Source organism: Halichoerus grypus, chromosome 1 (genome assembly GCF_964656455.1).
Source record: "Halichoerus grypus chromosome 1, mHalGry1.hap1.1, whole genome shotgun sequence".
Lineage (NCBI taxonomy): Eukaryota > Metazoa > Chordata > Mammalia > Carnivora > Phocidae > Halichoerus > Halichoerus grypus.
Genome location: NC_135712.1, coordinates 172596830 through 172610743, shown reverse-complemented (window position 1 = coordinate 172610743; position 13914 = coordinate 172596830). Strand labels below are relative to the sequence as shown.

General features: G+C 42.6%; 1 protein-coding gene across 5 annotated transcripts in view; it reads right to left on the bottom strand.

Annotated features, from left to right (window-relative positions):
* The window catches only part of CRBN (cereblon), a 31547-nt gene extending 22498 nt beyond the window's left edge, over positions 1-9049 (bottom strand). The window contains exons 1-5 of one of the 5 annotated variants that reach the window (XM_078075879.1): positions 8905-9004; positions 7490-7618; positions 4609-4721; positions 3795-3997; positions 2767-2916 (exon numbers count right to left, since the gene is read on the bottom strand). In XM_078075879.1, the coding sequence (XP_077932005.1) occupies positions 2767-2916; positions 3795-3997; positions 4609-4692 (437 nt within the window). In that variant the 5' untranslated portion in view covers positions 4693-4721; positions 7490-7618; positions 8905-9004. Of the gene's footprint in view, positions 1-2766; positions 2917-3794; positions 3998-4608; positions 4722-7489; positions 7670-8904 lie in introns of all 5 variants that reach the window. The other 4 variants (XM_036112448.2, XM_036112446.2, XM_036112447.2 and 1 more) reach the window with 4 other exon arrangements.
* Between the last annotated feature and the right edge of the window lie 4865 nt (positions 9050-13914).

Sequence of the window (13914 nt, the reverse complement as noted above, 5' to 3'; positions counted from 1 at the left end):
TTTTTAGAACAAAAGTGTGTACCTTTCTAAAGAAATGTTTAGAAATCTGTATCTTCTTCAAGGTCATCAGTAACTAAATTATGAATGATGTTTAACTCAACTATCATGTATGATTTTATTGTATTATGATAAAAACATCAATGTTACTGAGAGGTTGGCTTACTGCTCCTTTTACTGATCAGTCCGCAGTACCAGCTGTCTGAACTGCCTTGCAGGACTGAGCAATGCTCTCCGCGGCTTTTGCTAGACATGCCCGGGGCCTGCTGCACACACGGGCTAGTTCTCCCACCTGCTGGGTCCTGTTTTTAACAAAACTTTTGTTTCTTCCCAACCTGTTTATAGCAGTTGTATTGTGATTATAGTTACATAATTTATATAAGTATTATAAAAACCAATGAAATGTGACTTAAATAAAATGGCTTTAATGAATAAAGCTGAGCAATAAAAACTGCTTTCAAATTAGGTTCAGACAGTTCTAATAATTCAGATGATTATTGGTTTCAGTTATGACAGGTAAGAGAACTTGTCCTGTAATTCCAAATAGGGTATTAATCTCTTTCTCTCTACATGCTAAGAAATCCTGTTATTTCTGAAGGGTTCTACGGTGATTCAATGACACACTTCTACTTTTTAATTAACCTTTCAAAAAAACAAAAAAAAACCCTTCCATGTGTTCAGAAAATGCCAAAGAAATAAAGACTCTTAACTTAGAAAAGGTCAGAAGGCAGCACTATAGTTTTTAAATGAAGGGTCATTTATGTAAAAGACAGATGACTATTATCCAGCACTACCTGACTGGAGAAAAGGAAACTGGCTTGAGTTTCAAGGTGCTATGGAGGAGTTCAGGTAGAGTACGAGGAGCACCAGTTTGGAAGTCAGGGGACCTAGAACCAACCAACTGTTGCTTACTAGCTGCATCACTGCAGGCAAATCACTTCATCTCTCTAGTATTTAGTTGTCTTATTTGGAAAAAGAAGAAATTGCCCTATATTATCTCCATCTCACCATTTCTACTGAAGGGAGTTACAGGCCAGAGGGGCAAGGCAACCAGAGAAATCTCACTCCATGGAAGCCTTTTATAGTAAGAAAGACTCACCTCTGTGAGAGGTCTTAGCAGTGGGTCTATGGAATAATAAAGAGAACGTGCCTTTGCCAAGTCTTGTCTAACCTGACTATCAGTTTCATGTTTATCTTTACTAGAGTCAAACATAAGTCTTTGACCGGTTTTCAGAGTTAATGGTCTACTGCCACCTTGTGTTGAAAATAGTTTTTCCACAATCAAAAGTCAAGAAAGCCTCAGAAACATACTTTTCTCCCAAGTCATTTTTCTTCTTTGGTTCCTATAATATACTATTCACAAATAATAAAAATTTTATAAGCAGGAGGATAAGAAGCACTTTAAATATGGAACTGTTAGTAAAATCTGCAGTAACAAAACAGCTTGCTAATTATCAGAATGCAGAGCCCTCAGGAGGACACGGTTTCATTCATTCACATGGCATTTATAGTTATTAAGTGTAGAACATATAGAAGTGTTAGTCATTGTCCTCAGGCAGCTCATCTATTGAGGGAGACAGATACACAATCCTGTAATGACAGTACAGTGTGTTAATACCACGAGAGTCTGCATCGTGAATGTTCTGGGGGTACCACTGAGGGCTCTGGCACCTCATCCCTCATTTTTCCATGCTTTCCCTAGCCCCAAAGGGTTGCCTCACCTGTCCATTATACTTCCATATTTTCAGTGATATTTGTGAATGTCCACCATGTGAACAAAACAAGATAAAACTTCTGAAGTTCCATGTGTTCAGAAGATATTATCTGTTCAACACAGAGGTCAGATAACATTTTCAGCTTGGCTATAAAGAGACCAATTCACTAGGACTGGGTGAACTCCAAGAATCTGTATCCTTGTAACACTTCACAGGTGATTCTTATGTGCCAGAGTTGAGAACCACTCCTTTAACAGGTAATATGCAATCATGTGGACAAATGCTTATTCTGTTTTGCTTTGTTTTTAAAAGGATGAAGTAAGGTGAACTGGAATTTTTTTTTTTTTTTGATGAGGTCAGTGGTACTTAAAAAGCTCGAATCATGAGAGTCATGCCAAAATAACTGTTAAAACAATATACTCAGAGAATTGCCAAACTTTATAAGGTATAGACACAACAAGCATTTATTGATCACTTATTATATAGTTAATACATCTGTGGGTGATGTGAAATTCACACCGGAGATGGGTGCTAACTGCAAATGGTTTCTGCAGCTCGGATGGAGCAGCTGGTAGGTGTAACCGGTGTGGTTTTCAAATATCACAGGAATGCTGCAAACACCACAGCTGTCCTGGCGTGCACACAGACAGCTCCGAAGCTTGTGGCCTCTCCATTCTCAAGAGAGGCCTTCAATCCCAAAGAAGCCCTGTCCCCAAAGACAATGCACTTTGGGTTTATATTATTAATCTCAAACGTGCAGGGGCATGAGAATCACCTGGAAATCATGAAAAGAGATGCTGCAGCCTCACCCAAGGTTAAACCACTCTTTACGGATGGGAGATGAGGATGAAACTCAAGCATCTATAGTTTTAAAACTTCCTAAGTGGTTCTGATGCATAGCCAGGTTGGAAACCACTAGGTTATACCTTCAAAGGAAAGAGAACAACTAATTCAAAGTTACAAAATGTGAAGGGTCAGTACAACAGGAAAAATATAAGAAAACCACCTCATTTAATGATGTACACACAGCTTTAAGATCTATGGTATTTCTTACCCATCTGACTGTGTTCTTAGCTCAAGGACTTTGAACCTTTGTCTTCCAATTGCTTTCACTTTCACTATCTCAATTCCGAAATCCTGTTCTTCTCGATAGGCATATATCTCTGCTGTTGTTCCAAACTGTGCTTCCCTCTCCTGTATATTACTTCCAAGATAAATTTTAAAAGAAAATAACTTTGAACATTTAATTTTTAAATATGCAAAGTTGGCAAAAAAATTTTAAATGTGCAAAGTGGCAAAGCAATATACACAATAAAAAAAAATTACAGCAGTTAGCCCTTATTGCAAAGCTATTATCATTTTATTTTGAAATCACATGGGGAATGCAGATATAGAAGGCTTCAGAATGACAGAGCAAAAAAGAAAAAAAAGAATTACAATTACAGCACTTTAGGAAAATAATAGATCTCTAGTCACTGAAAATGATCTAGGACTGATAAGGGTTTAAACTCTCATTTTCCAAATGAGACATTCTTTTACTTCAGTAGACCATCAATTCTGCTGCTTAATACTAGCAGCATTGTACTGGGGTGGGAAATCCCTGTATTCACCTCCTGCCTCTACCACTGATTTCCTTCAGTTGCCACAGGATACCTGAAATACCAGTTTGCCACTGGTCTATATTCAACTTATGAATTCTGAGAGACAGACAAAAGAACAAGCTACTCCTTTGTAAAAATAATCCTTTACATTAAAATGTAAAAGCCCTCTTTCTCTTTAAATAAGGACAGTGCTTGAAAATAAGATCCTAGAAATTTTTATTAGACGTTAATGACGAAAAAAATTTCAAATACCAGAAAGTTTAATTGTGTGTGACAGTAAATGTCTGATCTCGATGGTAATGAGAACAATAAAAATACTCTAACTTGCACTTTCAATCTTTCATCAAAATTTCTTACCTCACATCCTTATCCAGTCTCCTGTGCATGCAAAATAACAGTCAGGTTTGGCTTTAACACTGACCTCTGCTGTGACTCTGCTGTGAGAGAGAATGTGTTAAGCAAATTCATTCTAATATTTTACCTGTATGCAAGAACTGCAAAGGTTCTGTCTTTCTGAATTAAATTCCGCACCATACTGACTTCCTGAGGACGAAAAAGCTGAAGAGGTAAGGTCTGCCCAGGAATCAGGATCATCATCACCTGGGGCAGAACTGGAATAACCTGACAGCTGTCGTCGTCATGCAAAGTCCTGCCATGAAATTCTTCCATATCAGCGCCCAGATACTATTTAAGAACACACAGATACACTGTCATTTTAGATACATAATAAAAATACAAACTCAAAAGCCTAAAGAGCAAATCAGATTAAAAGAAATATAAACAGATGATACAAATATTTATTTAAGTAATAAAGTAGGTGTATCAGCCTCCCACATGAAAATCTAATTCTGATTCTTAGGAGTGGAAGTTCTATTATTTGTGAAGAATGTCTCACAAATTCAAGAGCATTTTTTAGTTCAAAATATTTTTCTTTGGCTAAGATAAGAAACATCTCTATGTTCACATATCACAAATGATGACCATAAGATGTCAGCATGTTAACTAACACCCTGGTACCAAGTACTGAGGAGAGTAAGAAGTACTTTAGTAGCTCCATTATTAGTAGAAACATACAGAGGGTCACAGTTCTTCAAAGAATTATTCCAGGATATAGTATTGAACTGCTTGAAAATTAGAGTTAAGAATGTGTATCTACTGGCAAATAGCCCATGTCCTCATCCACAATTCCTACTGTGAGGTAATATCCAATAAGGCCAACCTCGGTCTTATTGTAAGGAACCTCCATCTACTGTTATATGTGTGTATCTATTAAGATCTGTTACTACATTACATACTGTATGTGACGTTGGCAGACTGGTGTCAAAATTTATGACGTTTGGTTTTTTGGCTTCTTTGCTATCCTGGTCTTCAACTTCCATTTCAATTTCATCTTCTTCCTCACTCTCTGCTGTAAAAGTAGAAGATTATGAGAAAAAAAATGGATGCAAGAAAATGTCAAAGTGATGTTTCCCTTCGAATGCATAATTCCTTCACGAGGATTCTGAGCCCATGAGAAGAGGGCTTCTTCTAAACGCAACTCGCATGTGGTGATTTCTACATCCTGTGAAGAGGCAGCCAGAGGGCTGGGGTCTATGCCGGGTTCTGCCACTAACCACTTTTTTTTTTTTTTTTGCAGAATAGTTGAAGATTTACATAAAGATTGCAAAGATAGTACAGAGATTTCCTTTTCCTGTAGATCTCCCCTCCACTTTCCCCTATAGCTAACATCTATTAGTATGGTACATCTGTCTAAGCAATCAATGTTGGCACATTACTATTAACTAAACTCCACATTTTACTTGTATTTTCTTATTTTCATCTACTATCCTTTTTCTGTTTCAGGATCCCATCCAGGCTAGCACACAACATTTAGTTGTCATATCTCCTTAGCCTCCTTGGGGCTGGTTTCTCAAACTTTCCTTGTTTTTGATGGCCTTGACAGTTGTGAGGAGTACTAGTTAGGCATTTTGTAGAGTGTCCCTCAATTAGAATTTGATATATTTCCCATGATTACACTGACGTTATGTACTTTGGGGAGAAGACCACAAGGGGTTAAGGGCTGTGTTCATCACATCATATCAAGGGTGCATACTATCAATATGACTTATCACTGCTGATGTTGACCATAATCACCCGCCTGAGGTATTCTTTGAAAGGTTTCTCTACTGTAAAGTTACTCTTTTCCGCCTTTCCACATTGTACTATCTGGAAGCCAATTACGCAGCACAACACACACTTAAGAGGTGAGGGATTATGTTCCCTTCTCCTTGAAGAGGAAGTATCTACATAAATTACTTAAATTCTTCAGTGTGTGAGATTTGTTTCTTCTCTCTTGCCAGTAGTAACTAACTTAGGGACCTTAGACAACTCATTTCACCTGATTATGCCTTAATTTCCACATCTGAAAAATGACAGGCAGGAACAAGACAATCTCTAAGTTTCTTTCAAACTCTTAACTTTAAAGAGTTCTTACAGAAGATAGGAAGGAGGGAGGAAGGGAGGGAGGGAAGGAAGGAAGGAAGGCAGGCAGGAAGGCCCTTTAATTAAAATAGAAAAAGTTAACATTATTACCCAGCAAAAACATTTTCATAGCAGGGACATCACTTCCTTGGCTGTCACTATACTATTAAAAAATGAAATGTCTGTAATCATTTTCCTTCCAAATTTGCTTTGGAATTTTAAATTTAAAAACAAAGTTCACATGGAACATAAAACATATTTTAAAGCTAATGTCTTAGAAAACTTCCCTCACACACAGTTTTTAAATTATGAAAACTAAGCTGATCTACTTTAAAACCTTGATGTTATTAATAATAGAAAAAGCTATACCAAATAGATGCTATTCTACTAAATGGGAGTCTGTCCTGTTAACGCCTGCTGTGGGTAAAATTCCAACCCTAGATCAGCAGTTCGCAACCAGAGGTGATTTTGCCCCTCAAGGGATATTTGGAAATGTCTGGAAATATATGGTTGTCACAACTAGGAGAGCCCTACTGGCATCTAGTGGGCAGAGGCCAGAGATGCTGCTAAACATCCTACAAGGATGCATCCTGCAGGATAGTCCCCTACAACAAAGAATTTTCCAGCCCCTCAAAATCAAAAGTGTTGAGGTTAAGAAATCCTGGCCTAGACAAACTGAATCTCATTTTTGACTTCATATTTCATGTACTTTTAAATGCCCCAAATACACTTCTAAACAGATAAAATGTAATTACAAAATTGTCATTTTATTTTGTGTATGTCACTATTTAAATCAAGTTACCTCCAGCTAGGTTCCTGACAAGAAAAAAACAAATGTTTTTCAATATAGTAGTTGCCTTGGACTTTTTATTAATTCTCAGGAATTCCTAGATATAGGGATTGGTCAAAAAGTAACATAATTATTTCAACTTATATTTGAATGGTCAGTGGTCTAACACTTCATACATATTTTTGCTAAAAACAGAGAAGTTTCACCAAAAGTAAAAACAACAAAAAATCTCAACCAATTTCCTTATATACAGTAGCCTTTCTCATCAATATGGCCAAAACCCACTTTCCTCTACTTGGTTGTTTACTAATGTTTCCTTTGGCCAAGGATCTTAATTACTGAACTATTTCCTTATCACTTAAAGAGTATTTCTCTTCAAAACAACTCATACTACATGGGTTTATGGATGATCCAATGTTTCTTTACAAATAAAACTCATATGATTTAGAAAAGCTTTATTATTATATTACAACCTCTCTGGGCCTTCTCACTCCTGATTCTTTTTTTTTTTTTTTTCTTTTTTAAAGATTTATTTATTTGAGAGAGAAAGAGCGCATGCGAGCGGGGGGAGGGGGAAAGAGGGAGAGAATCTTCAAGCAGATTCCTCGCTGAGTGTGCAGCTGACTGATGCAGGGGCTCGATTCCAGGACCCTGAGATCATGACCCAAGCAGAAATCAAGAGTCGGTTGCTTAACCAATTGAGCCACCCAGACACCCCCTCACTCCTGATTCTTTTCAACAAAACACACACTGTGTTCAGAACTACCAGGGTGAAGTCTGATGACTCATCCCATGCAGAAGCACCACATGAATGCCAACAGAACATCAGTAACCTCCCTGAAACACTGGATTTGGCATGTTCAGAGTGGGGCTGATGTCTCTGAAATAAACAGCTCAGCTCTTCAGTCAAAGGCTGACACACTTACCTTTATGTCAATTCAGCTAGGTTGGCTTCAGGAACAACCACCGACTCTGACTCTGGTTTATTTTTACATAAAAGGTCCCTTCTATATGGTGGGCATGCATTCAGTCTTCTCCTCCTTCAAGCCACACAACTCCCAGGGGACAAATTAATCCTTCAAGAAAAGCTTTCCTTGGGCAACTCCCTGTAACCCACAATTGTTTCTTGGCAACCCACAGAAAAAAGCCCCAACCCACTGGCAAGAGACGCAAGCTCCCCAACAAATTAGACTCAACCTACCTCCTAGGCCTTCTCTTCCACAACCCCATCCTAAGTGTATGCTTTTGGATGTCTCCAGATCCATTTCACAATGCTTTACCTCAATCTCTCTTAAGGACAATAATAGCATTAATTTATCAGGTCCTAAATCAACTACCTTTTGCTTCATAGAGATTATAAACCTTCTCAAGTACCAGACTGTGTATCATATCTCTTTTCAAGTCCACAGTAAGTGTGCCACCTAACTGGCACACAGTGAAGGAACTCAGCTAACAGCCCGTTTGTCTGATAACCTCTTGAAAAGCATCACTTCTATAGTCTTCCATGACAATTCTGTACAATTAATTCATGCATTTTCTTCTGCCCAGGATTCTAATATAAAGCCAAGGTCTAAATTTTCGTGAAATATAAAGGAAAAAAAGAAAACTGAATTCAACATCACATTCCTAAGTCTCTCTCATCAAGCATATTCTACTACCTGCTTGAGCTACATGCCTTAAGAAAAACATACCAATACTGCCTTGGCAGTGAAGTGGTTAAGGGACATTGGCTATGCTGACAGAAAGACTAGAACTGAAGTTCCGGCTCTGCAACTGTGTCACCTTGGGCAAGTCACTGAACTAATCCGCTAATTCATTTCTCACCTACCAAATCGGGATCAGAAAAGTTATGTGGGGAGGATTAAACAGAGAAATGCATGCAAACCACTTACTGCAGGGCCCCTGACATGATAAGTGCTTAATACTTGTTAGCTGTCACTCTTATTAAACGGAAGAAGTCCAGAAAAGTAACGGCTGCTAACCTGTCCGAGTCCCCCATACCCCCTCCCTCCTTCGCCCTCAGTTTTAAGCCGTTTCCTTGGAGCCAAGTTCTGGACACACAATGGACGGAGAGGGAAGGGTCTCTGCCCTTGGATGCAGACCCCTCCCCGATCCAAAACCCTCGCCCTAAGCTTGGGGCGACCCGGCAGGAGAGAGATGCGCCGGGATTCGGTTGCTGGCCGGAAGCCTGACGTGCAGCCGCTTCCCCGGGGGCCCCGGCAGGCCTCAGTGCCCCCCGCCCGTCTCCCTAGCCCTGCCGCGCCGCTCAGGGCTCGAGCCTCGCCTCGCCTCGCCTCGCCTCGCCCCGTCCCGCCGCCGGGGACCGGCCCCGGGAGGTTACCAGGGAGGAGCGGCAGGTGGTTGCCCATGTTGTGCGCAGCGTCCTGCGGGTCTCTCTCGCCGGCCATGTCTGTTTACCCGCAGAGGAGGCTGGGACAGGGCGGCGCCCGGGCAGCCCGGGGAGAGTCCGCACCGCGCCGCTGCAGCCGCGCACCGGGGCCACAGCGCCCTCTGGCGGCCCCCGGGCCCACAGCGCGTGGCCGGAAACGGTGCGGCAGGAAGGCGGACGCACCGCGGGGGCTGAAAGCTGTCCCGGTCGCTCGTGACTTCCCGCCCGCCGCGGTCCTTGCGGAGCCCTCGCCTGGTTCCCGCCCCTGGCGTGACGTTTCACCTGTGGGGAAACTGAGGCTCGGGTCCTTGTCTCCACCTCGCGCTGAACGAAGGGGGCAGGGAGCAAATAGAAACCTGCTTATAGGGCATTAACTCCAACTCTTTAAATACAAAGCATGCGTAAGAAGACTGGGAAAATGCATGAGTTATTCCGAGGACAGGGAGTTTATAGCTGATACTCTTTTCAACAAATTTCAGTAGTTTCCATATGTGTTCCAAAATTAACCTGTATTAATCAGAAGCAAATGCTTGAAATGATGATTACACAGAATAGAAAAAGGCCTGTGATTCACTGGTAAGTAAGATTGAATATAAAATAGCCGACTCATTATGACTTCAACTAAGTAAAAATTGGTTATTATATGGCAGAAGAGAAAGTAAGCTATGCAACAACGAACATAATTATGTTACAGTAGTGGGGCTGTGACTGGTAAGATTTTTGTTTTGGAGAATAGACAAAAATTTTTGTAGTGTCTTTTCACCATCATTTCTTCTGCCGCGGAGGAGAGCTGAAAATCTCGACATGGTGGGAAGGGGAGGGGCTACGAGGAACCAGCGGCATTGCCCTGGGGAAAACAATAATAAATCTGAGATTTAAAAAGATGTTCAGAAAATGTGCCTCACTGAAAAGTTAAAAACTAAGAGCTCCTAATGAGTGATACTAAGGAATCCACTCTGTGTCATCCTGCCTTCTGTCACCAAATCACTTTGTGGCCTTTGTAGAGTCATTTATGGCCTCTGTTTACCCATTTGCAAAATGAGATGTTCTAGTTAAAAATGTCTGCAATGACAGTATCACCTTTTACATTTGGGTTAATGGCAATTACACAGAATACATTATTGTGATGGTTAGTGGAGTTAAGATGATCACTCTAGTCAATTACAGGGTGAGTCTATGCCAGAATGACAGAAAAGAAAATGCAGGATAGAATGATGACGGAATGGGTGGGGCGTGGGTGTCAGAGAGAGTGGACCGGGGGAGGATGAAAGCAAGTGTACAGATGTACATGTTTGATGCTGTAGCATTATCAACCTCACTATGATTTATAGAATTTCAATAAACTGCGCTTACCTGCACAAGACGTTTCCTCTACGCGAGGAGGCCCTGACCTGCCCCCTGGGTCAACCAAAAACCCTGTGGACAAGAAAGGACAGCTGTAAGTCTGGTGGGGTCAGCAGATGTGGCTGGAAAAGCATTAGCTCATTCTGTCTTCTTTTGTGCCCTGCTCCCGGGTCATCGATGCTACATCTGCGGATCTTTTACTCCCCATTCTCCTCCTTTTTCTCCCGACCGGTCCCATTCACCATCTGCTCCCTCCTTCATTTCGTCTTTCCAGAGTCTACCCAGTCATCCAAAGCTACATCTTTCAGTAGGGATGATAACAAATGATTACTGAACAAAAACATCTATGCAAGCAGGTTTCTTGGATTAAGCCTTGGTTGTTAAAACCAAAAAGGGAAACATGATCATTCACCACTTATTTTTAATTCAGTAACTTTATCCTGAAACAAAGTATCATACTGAGTCCCTCACATTTCTTCTTGTTTGCATGGAACGTGTTCATTGATCAGGAGCTCTGCAAACCAGAGGGGAAGGAAATATAAGTTCATAGATGGTTGCCTTGTAGCTCAAGAATTGACTTTAATAGGACATAATTAAGGCTGGTATTAGATGAGAGAAAATGAGAATGAAAAAGCCCACTGCTGTTTCAATTTCTGGCTTCTGCACTTTATTAGCAGCCAGGGATACACACACTGGGAAGAGAAATTTCTGACTTCCTTCCTTTCTTCCTTCCTTCCTTTTTTGTATTATAGCTCTCTAGTTTTTTAATGTGTTGCAGAATGTTGGTACCTTGGTTGAAGCAGTCAATTATCTTTTGCCTAGAGTACTGCAATAGCCTCAGTATTGGTCTCTGGCCTTCCACCCTTGTCCTCTACAGCTGGTTCTTAATGAAGCAGCCAGAATGATCCCAGGAAAGCACAAGTCAGATCATGTAACTCCCCTGCCTAGAACCCTTCCTTCACTCCCCATCACAGTGTAAGCCAATTCTTAACAGTGGCCTTATAATGCACAGTGGGCTTTTAGATCCTGCTATGGCTCCCCTTTGCTACTCTCTCCACGCTCTCACTACTTTCCATCAATCCTGGCCTTCATGTTTCACAACCGAGTAGGGGCCACTCCCACCCCAAGTCTTTGCACTGGCTGTTCCATTTGCCTGGAATGCCCCCCCACCCCCCAGATTATGGCTTGCTCCCTTGTACATTTAGGTCTTTGATCAAATGCCCCTTCTTGGGAAGTCCTTCCCAGATTAACTAGTAACTAACTGCAACCTGACCCCCAGTCCCATCATTCTCTATCCTCCTCCTCTGCTGCATTTTCCCTCAAAAGCATTTGTCAACTTCTAAAACTAACTATAAGGCTTCATTTTAAAAATTGCCCTCACCCCTCCAAGAATATAAGCTCCTTGGGAGGTCAGATGTCTCTGCTTCTTTTGTTTACTCATGTGTTCCAAAGGCCTAGCACAGGGCTCGGAACTTAATAAATGCTCAAAAAATATTTATTCATGAGTGAATAAATGAATAAGTGAAATGCTCAGTCATGTTGATTGACCTGACATTATTTCCTCTCTTCTTCCTTGCTAACAACCCTCATTTTGTTTGGGGCAACAGTGTGGGCAGCCCTGTGGGGTCATGTTTGCACCAAGCCCCCGACAGCCCCATAGCCCCCTCCTCTTCCTCATGATCCTTTGCAGCTAGTGGTGGCCACGAGGCATTGGCTGATGTGATGTAGAGAAAGTCTGCTGGGCAGCCAGGGAGCATACCGAGAAGGCAAAGACAACTTCCAGACAAGATTTTCCTTCATGATTAAGGGATAAGATTTCATTCGTGCTCACTCCACTGCGATGAAAACTAAGCTCCAATTAGTTTGATGGCTAAAACCAGCCCAACAGCCGAAAGAGTCTTGAAAGGAAATCACAGATTTTAGAGAAAGCAAAGTGAGATTTACTTGGAACTATATTCTGTTATTTTTTTTTTTAAAGATTTTATTTATTTATTTGAGAGAGAGAGAGCACATGAGGGGGGGAGGGTCAGAGGGAGAAGCAGACTCCCTGCCGAGCAGGGAGCCTGATGCGGGACTCGATCCAGGGACTCCAGGATCATGACCTGAGCCGAAGGCAGTCGCCCAACCGAGCCACCCAGGTGCCCTATATTCTGTTATTTTTTAAAACAAATGTCTGTTTATTAATGTTCAGAACGCTGGAATTACAACACAAGGAAAGAGTCTGGGGTAAATGAAGATTTTTGAATTTGCGCTTCTGCTGTGCTGGTCTCCCCCCCACCCCCCCACTCCCACTTCTCGACCCCCTCCCCTCTGCAAGGCAGCTGTGAAAGGGACCGTGTACAGGACACTGATGACAAGCCCAGGGGAACAGGAATGGTAATGGAACTTTCTGTTCCTTCTCCTGACACAGTCTGGATGAGCAGGCCCTCCTTGGGGTTTCCTGAGATTTTTAAATTTAGCTCTTTCATGGTGTTTAAAAGCACTGGCTCTGGGCCCTTGCCTCATGATCAGTGGATATAGGTGCATGACTGGGGCCTGGCAGCTGGGGTGCCCGTTTGGGGAAGAGGGGCCCAGGCTACCCACGTCCTACTTCTCAGCTCCAGCCCCTCCTGCCTGCCCAGGTTCTTCTGAAGGTCACCTGGAGGTTACAGCCCTAGTGTTGGCAGGCCCCCAGGTGCGTGGACAGGGCAGTGGGAAGGCCAGAGTCCCAGCCCATAAACTTGGCCCACTTTCGCCCCCTGGCGGACAGCTGCTGCTAAATCTCTGTGGCCAGGCCCAAAGTGGCATTCCCCAGTCAGACAGCGGCCTCCAGGGTACAGGAGGGCAGGCTGTGCCCACCACAGGGAGGGTAGCCCTGCCAGCTGGAAGGGGAGCTCTGGGTGACCCAAGGGGAAGTGGCAGGTTTGTGCCCCCTCCTTGCACCTTTGTCCCCGGCCACCCAGCTGGCTGGAGACCTGGCATTGGGCTGGCAGGATGGGCAGCCGTCCGGAGGCTGGAAGGGCAGCCTCCTCGAGGCTGCGCTGTGCTCAGGAGATTTCCACCTGGCTGCTCTTCTTCCCTCCTGCTGTTTCTGCCATTTCCTGGGGTCAGTCTTGCCCACAGCAGGGTGGGCACTGTGGAGCCTCCGTGGGCAAGGGCCACAGCTGACACTTCAGTTCCCAGGCAAGAGGCCCAGCCACCAGGGCAGTGAATCAGGGGAAAATGGAGCCCAGGGAGCCTCCATGCTGCCCTTTGAGCCGGTAGAAAAAGGGTGGTGTTTCATCCGTTACCATTTTTAATTAAGAGATTAATTCATTAATTTTGGAACTGCATACCCCTTCCAGTTTTTACTCTCTGGCGCAAAAGCACATGTGAGTCACAGATTTACCTTGTTCCCGGAGTCCTTCGCTGCGTCCGTGCCGCGACTCTGGCCTCTGCTCCTAAAAAAGATATAAAAAATACTGGTGACCTCCCGGCTAAAATTAGGAGGCTCTGTTTGGTCTTTGTGATATCTTGAGTTTTTCAATTTGTGGGCAACATTTAGAAATTGAAAAGTACCCATACAAATATTGATTTCTTTTTTTAAAAATAGGAAGATTTGGCAGCTCTAGGTGAGATTCATGCAGGGGAATGGTTGTC